General features: G+C 53.1%; 2 protein-coding genes across 8 annotated transcripts in view; one reads left to right on the top strand and one right to left on the bottom strand.

Moving 5' to 3' along the window:
* mideasb (mitotic deacetylase associated SANT domain protein b) overlaps nucleotides 1-4540 on the bottom strand; it is an 18354-nt gene extending 13814 nt beyond the window's left edge. For 3 of the 7 annotated variants that reach the window (XM_028972360.1, XM_028972376.1, XM_028972394.1), the window contains exon 1: nucleotides 1955-2167. The gene's annotated coding sequence lies outside the window, so the exon portion shown is untranslated. The other 4 variants (XM_028972405.1, XM_028972413.1, XM_028972368.1 and 1 more) reach the window with 3 other exon arrangements.
* Nucleotides 4143-7462, top strand: part of ptgr2 (prostaglandin reductase 2) — a 4144-nt gene continuing 824 nt past the window's right edge. Inside the window, exons 1-6 of the mRNA XM_028972454.1 lie at nucleotides 4143-4928; nucleotides 5007-5125; nucleotides 5242-5433; nucleotides 5508-5678; nucleotides 5747-5956; nucleotides 6119-6240. Of these exons, the coding sequence (XP_028828287.1) occupies nucleotides 4889-4928; nucleotides 5007-5125; nucleotides 5242-5433; nucleotides 5508-5678; nucleotides 5747-5956; nucleotides 6119-6240 (854 nt within the window). The 5' untranslated portion in view covers nucleotides 4143-4888. The remainder of the gene's footprint in view (nucleotides 4929-5006; nucleotides 5126-5241; nucleotides 5434-5507; nucleotides 5679-5746; nucleotides 5957-6118; nucleotides 6241-7462) is intronic.

The raw sequence follows: 7462 nt of genomic DNA, 5'->3' as shown, positions 1-7462 counted from the left end.
CACACACGCCCACGATACACCGCGCTCAGACACACCGCCGTTCTGTTCGATTCAGAGAACTTTATTTGCCCCCGAGGGTCAATTTCACAGGTGCAGTGGAGCAGCGCACAGATATAACAGTAGTTACATTAGACACAACGGGTGACACACGATGACAATTTACTGCGTGCTGAGCAGGTCGGGGGGGGGGGGGGGGGGGGGGGGGGGGGGGGGGGGGGCTAACGAAGACGAGCGCCGGCCTGCACGTCCACGTGCTTTCACCCGGGCGGCGGAGGCCTGGCGGTTAGGGTGGTGGTAGCCTAGTTCATAACACACTCGCCAGACCCAGGTTCAAACCCCACTTACTACCATTGTGTCCCTTAACCCGGAGTGTCTCCTGGGGGGGGACTGTCCCTGTAACTCTGGATAAGGGTGTCTGGTAAAGGCTGTAAATGTAAATGAAGCGGACCCGTAATCGGAAGGTTGCCGGTTCGAATCCCGAACCGCCGAGGTGCCACCGACGTCCCCTCGATGAACGGCCCGTCCCCACACGCTGCTCCCCGGGTGCCCGTCATGGTTGCTCACTGCTCACTGAGGATGCCCGTTAAATACAGAGGACAAGTTTCACCGTGTCACTGTGTGCTGCGCTGCAGCGTCTCACAAAGACGATCACGTCAATTCCACGTTACCACCAGCTCTGCTTCACTAGGACTCAAACCGTGATCACAATCGTTTTATTATGCAAGTCGGACTATAAGAAAGTTAGTCCGACAGAGAAGAGTCTAGATGAGCGTGTGCTGTTAGGATGGAACCTGAAGATGATGGAGAACGACACCACCCTCTCCACAAAGGAGGAGTAAAGTCCTGTGTGTGTGTGTGTGTGTGTGTGTGTACTAATAATGAAATGTGATCATTTGCAGCTACCAGATATAACCAGGAATAAATCAAATGGCTGTTACCCCAGAAAAGAAAGTGATTTTATTTGGGTCGATGGTTTTAAATTTGCCTCCAGTCATCGTGATTTAGAACCTTGTTTGTGTGTGTGTGTGTGTGTGTGTGTGTGTTGATGTGGGCTCCCCCTCCATGACTCAGACTGGGGACGTAACCTGACGCCACGCAGCCCAGTTACACGGCAGGCCGGGGAGCCTCTGGGAGATTCGAGCACAGAAACCACACACACACACACACACACACAGTTATTACTTAATAAATGATCACTGGTTCCAGATGTGCTGAAACCCTAATACAGAGGTGCAGGTTATTACTATAAGCAGGGTGTCAAAAAAAAAAAAAAAAAAAGGTTTGTGTATTGGTTGATAAGATTATAGATCGGAACATTCCTAGTAACCTGGTGGGTAACACACTCGCATGTGAACCAGAAGACCCAGGTTCAAAACCCACTTACTACCATCGTGTCCCTGAGCAAGACACTTAACCCTGAGTGTCTCCAGGGGGGGGACTGTCCCTGTAACTACTGACTGCAAGTCGCTCTGGATAAGGGCGTCTGGTAGACGGCATAAATCCAGCTGTTTTTTGCATTCTTATGCACATTAACTTCATTCCAGGTTCTGAGTCTCTAATTAAAGAACAGCGGACGGTATGGGGTTAAACCCCCACCCGCCGGTACAGGAGAAGTGGGACCCCCGGACCGTCCCCTGCACGTGGCACCCACGTTACTGACAACTAGGCAGACCAGCGGGCTTCGGAGGGGGTCAGAGGTCATCGGCCCGCCCCACCCCTTACACAACCCCACCCCTTACACAACCCCACCGGCGGCGCGCCGTTTAATTGGCTTGCAACGTCAACAGTGCAAATCCCCGCGATCCCTCTCTCACCTACAGCCGAACCGACACCGGCCGCCCGGCCCCGCGCTGCTCACGCCGCGCCTTTTGTTGCAGGGGATTATGGGGGCTCTGCGCCGACCCTCCGCCCGTAAACAACCCGGTGACCCAGATTCGGAGCCCCGGATCCCCACCTTCTCCTGCAGTCGCGGTGCGGGCGCGGTCCGTTCCAGGCCGAGGGAGGCCGCGGTGGCGGCGGAACCGGGACGGGGACGAGGACGCGGTCCGGCCGCGGACACTGAGGCTCGGCGGCGCGCGGCGCGCTCCCGCTCGGCGCGCGGTCTTGTGATCCCTTTCGCTTCGCTGGACACGCCCACTTCCGCCGCCATATAAGGGCCTTCCCGTAACTTACAGCGGAGGCACCGCGGGGCGTCCGGGAAATTCCGTCACTGCGGGGCGGGGCGACGCGGGACGACGCGGGACGGAGCCGGAGCCGCGGAACTAAGCGGCTTAGAGCGGGAACAAAAGAGGCGAGAGGGCGAGTGGCATCTGTCACCAGCGGGGACACGTGGCGTCATATTCATCACGCACCGAATAATAAAGGAGTTATAATAAATCATCTCACACACACCAACCATGCAGAAATATTACAGTTTACCTCCTGATACATCTCACACACACACACACACACACACCAACCATGCAGAAATATTACAGTTTAACTACTGATACATCTCACACACACACCAACCATGCAGAACTATTACAGTTTACCTCCTGATACATCTCACACACACACACACACACACACACACACACACACCAACAATGCAGAAATATTACAGTTTACCTCCTGATACATCTCACACACACACCAACCATGCAGAAATATTACAGTTTAACTACTGATACATCTCACACACACTCACACACACACCAACCATGCAGAAATATTACAGTTTAACTACTGATACATCTCACACACACACCAACCATGCAGAACTATTACAGTTTACCTCCTGATACATCTCACACACACACACACACACACACACACCAACCATGCAGAAATATTACAGTTTAACTACTGATACATCTCACACACACACCAACCATGCAGAACTATTACAGTTTACCTCCTGATACATCTCACACACACACACACACACACACACACACACACCAACAATGCACAACTATTACAGTTTAACTACTGATACATCTCACACACACACCAATAATGCAGAACTATTACAGTTTACCTCCTGATACATCTCACACACACACACACCAATAATGCAGAAATATTACAGTTTACCTCCTGATACATCTCACACACACACACACACACCGACAAAACAGAACTATTACAGTTTACCTCCTGATACATCTCACACACACTCACACACACCAACCATGCAGAAATATTACAGTTTACCTCCTGATACATCTCACACACACACACACACACACAAACCATGCAGAAATATTACAGTTTACCTCCTGATACATCTCACACACACACCAACCATGCAGAAATATTACAGTTTAACTACTGATACATCTCACACACACTCACACACACACCAACCATGCAGAAATATTACAGTTTACCTCCTGATACATCTCACACACACACACACCGACAAAACAGAACTATTACAGTTTACCTCCTGATACATCTCTCTCACACACACACACACACACACACACCAACAATGCAGAACTATTACAGTTTAACTACTGATACATCTCACACACACACACACACACCAACCATGCAGAAATATTACAGCATTAGCCTTTCTTCAATTGCACAACAGTACCCTGCAGGCCGAAGAGGAAGCGGCCACGCCCGCACCCTGCAGCTGAATAGGTGCTAAACTGGTTTTACTGGTGAAGTGTGGCCACCATGCAGCGGATCATCAGCATTACTCTCCTCCAGAGAAACACCAGCCCTTTTTATCTGGGTGGGAGAACGTCACGCCCGACGGGAAGACAAAATAAACCCAAAAGGATGGAGCCAGAGTGGAGGTCTGGCCACACAGAGAAAAACATGGTGGTGCAGGAGCACACGCTCTGCCGAGGTCCTAAAATAACGTGCAAAGCCAACTGACATGCAGGCATGCAACGTGTTGCAAACGTTTAGAGCCTAGCCTCAGATAACCCACGTCCTCACTGTGGAGCTGGTCAAATAAACCGAAAATCCAGACACCCCGAGAAGAGGTTCATCCCCCACGCCTGGAAAGTGTGACCCAGTGACCCGGATCTTGTGGTCACAGAGGTCACTCTGCTCCCCACCAGCTGAAGGCCCATCTGCTGGCGTTCAGGCCTGAAGGCCTGAGGACCAGTGGACGTGGGTGACGCGTTCAGGCCGGACCAATCAGAAGACGAGTCGGCACAGGCAGCGAAGGCGGATTACAGCGCCGGCCCCCCGAACCGCGCTCGATCGGAACAAAGTTGAAGGCGCATCGTGCGACCTACCTCCTGCGTGTCGGCGGACCGAACTGAGCCCCTTTCTGCAGGAGCGTCACTTCCTACTTGGAGCTCCTGGTGCAGGGCTCCCACGACGCGCAGTGCGCATGCGCTCCGCGTTCAGCGTGTTGTTGTTGTTGTTGTTGTTGTTTGTCGCGTCGTGAACTCTGAACCCGACGCCCTGCAAGGAGACGACGTCTGACGGCGGCGCTCCAACTCGAGCCGCGTCTTGCTACGGCAAACCCCAACTTCTCGACCTCCGTGCGCGTTTTTTTTTTTTGCTTAAAAGGGGCGTCGAACCGTGTTGAATCCCCGCGGGAACGTGGCAGCGTCGGCTTGCCGTAGAGCTGCGCGACGTGAGCGAGGTTGCCAAATCCTGAAGGGAAATAACCCGACCCAGGAAAGGGCGTCGCGCAGCGTCCCGAAGGAAGGCGCGGCCCGGATCACCTGGAACCGGTTCCGAAGGAGCGCTACGCGTTTCAAACGTGAGAACATTTGCTGGGAAGGTCGGGGGACCGGCGTGGCTTAGATGAAGCGGTCGTGGCAACCCTGCGCCGCCGCCGGGGGCCGCTAGGCGGTGCTGTGCGGGTAGGACACGGTCGGTTCTCCCGACACGGAACCGCAGGGGTGAAGGGGTCTGCCGCGTCCTGACCATGCTGCCCGTTAAAAGGGCGGTGCTGCGTTCCCGGCCCGGTGGGTTCTTTTAGGCCAGGCTCGGGTTCCGGGTTCCTGTCGCATGTGTGCGCTGAGTTGCCCTGTTTGTGCCCACAGGGGTCAATGGGCAGCCGGCCCCGGAGAACTTCCAGGTGGAGGACACCGTCCTGAAGGTGGATCTGCAAGCCGGACAGGTCCTGGTGAAGACCCTCTTCCTGTCCACTGATCCGTACATGGTGAGGGTGGCCTGCACAGACCAGGTCTTCTTTAGAACCTCAGACGTTCCGCTCCAGGCCGTGTTTATTGGTGCTACACTGATGATAGGGTTATGCTTCTTTTTATATTGTTTTAGAGATGTTGCATGAACCAGGAGACTGGTGCGGATTATTTGTTGCCCTGGAGACTGTGTGAAGTGGTGGATGGGGGCGGAGTCGGGGTGGTGGAGGCCAGTCGGAGTGATGGCCTCTGTCCCGGTGATGTGGTGACCTGGTTCAACTGGCCGTGGCAAACGCACGCTGTTCTAGATGGGAGCGTGTTGCAGAAGGTGCTCTTCTCCACCCGGCTGGTCCGTCCACGTGGGCGGAGTTGGATAATTTGCTCTTTGGACCCCCTCTGCAGGTGGACCCGGACATGGTGGACGGACGCCTCTCATACTTTCTCGGTGCCGTGGGATTGACTGGTCTCACTGCCCTGCTGGGTGTCAGGGAGAAAGGTCACGTGACCCCAGGGGCCAATCAGACCATGGTCGTCAGCGGCGCCGCAGGGGCTTGTGGGTCCATTGCTGGACAGGTGAGAGTCTCGGGCCATAGGTCACCTTTAAGAGGTCTGGAGACCCTGATGATGCTTCTCCTGAGCAGGTGGGCCGGCTGGATGGCTGTGGGCGTGTGGTGGGCATCTGTGGCTCAGATGAGAAGTGCCGCTGTCTGGTGGATCAGCTGGGCTTCTCCTCGGCGGTGAACTATCGCTGCAGCGACATGTCCGCCATGCTGAGGGAGGCGTGTCCACAAGGAATTGATGTTTACTTTGACAACGTTGGTGGTCCAATCAGTGATGCCGTTATTGCGCAGGTATTTGTCTGTTTCACGAGCCCTTCAACGCATGGTTCTCCACAATGCTCTTCTCTCAACACAAGGCTGAAAACTGTCAGGCAGTCCCACTGTGAGGACAGCAGCAGCATCTGAGATCTCCCTCCCATGACCTCTGCTGTAATGAGGCGTTCACGTTTACAGATGAACGTGGGCGGTCATGTGATCCTCTGCGGTCAGATATCACAGTATAATAAGGACGTTCCGTACCCACCCCCCCTCGGCGAGGAGACGCAGGAGGCCCTGAGGAGCAAGAACATCACCAGGTAGGCGGCCATCTTTCCATCCATTCATCAGCTGATGTACCTTCAGGTGTGGCTGCTAAATCCATGAAGAAATCTTATCTACACTGGCAGGTTCTGTGAAGTGATTGTCACTTGTGATACACAGCAGCACAGCACATGGTGCACACAGTGAAATGTGTCCTACACAGCAGCACAGCACATGGTGCACACAGTGAAATGTGTCCTCTGTATTTAACCATCACCCTTGGTGAGCAGTGGGCAACATGACAGGCGCCCGGGGAGCAGTGTGTGGGGACGGAGTTTTGCTCAGTGGCAGCTTGGCGGATCGGCGCTTCCTTAACCGCTAGGCCACCGCTGCCCCAGGGTGTGCTGTGTCATTTCACAACGACCAATATTCCATTTTAGCCCTGATTGCTGGCCCATAATTATTTCTGATACCTAGAGGATGAACTTTAAGGATGTTTTTGTGATGAAAGTTTATAAAGGGGGTGGAGCTTGTAGGCATGATTGACAGCTCTCACACCCCCTAATTCCTCATTCTGGGCAATTTAAACCCAATGCCAATAGGTGACACGCCCAGGCGTTCATCACCTCTGTTTCCCTCCGTTCTCTACACTCCACAAACGTGGGGCCACGCCCACTGCCACTGGGGTGGTAGTAGCCTAGCGGGTAACACACTCGCCTGTGAACCAGAAGACCCGGGTTCAAATCCCACTTGCTACCATCATGTCCCTGAGCATAAGGACATCTGGTAAATGCTGTAGATGTAACACCAACATGCAGGTTATCAGCAATTTAATTCCAGAGTTCTGTTGCTGGAACTCGTCGATGTCGTTTCAGCTACGTAGTAACATTTAAATTAGGATTTTAAAGAATCTGTTGACTCTGTTTAACAAGCGAATTTCCTTTGTGGAAATCAATCAGGTTTATCTAAATTGACATTACTGAGGTTTGGTTGCCCAGCAACATAGAAAAGGCTACGTTCTGAACTTTTCTCATTCCAACCTGCTGAGGCTCATGAAGGTCGGGCTGGAGTGAAGATGTTCTGAACATCTAGAATGTTCTCATTCCAACCTGTTGCATCTGATGCTCATGAAGGTTTGCATTGGAATGACAACGTTCTAAACATCTAGAATGTTCTCATTCCAACCACCTCTGACTGGGGCTCACGAAGGTTGGGATGGAGTGAAAACGTTCTGAACATCTAGAAGGTTCTCATTCCAACCTGCTGCATCTGAGGCTG

The sequence above is a fragment of the Denticeps clupeoides genome, chromosome 1 (assembly GCF_900700375.1).
Source record: "Denticeps clupeoides chromosome 1, fDenClu1.1, whole genome shotgun sequence".
Lineage (NCBI taxonomy): Eukaryota > Metazoa > Chordata > Actinopteri > Clupeiformes > Denticipitidae > Denticeps > Denticeps clupeoides.
This window is presented reverse-complemented; position numbering and strand designations above follow the sequence as displayed.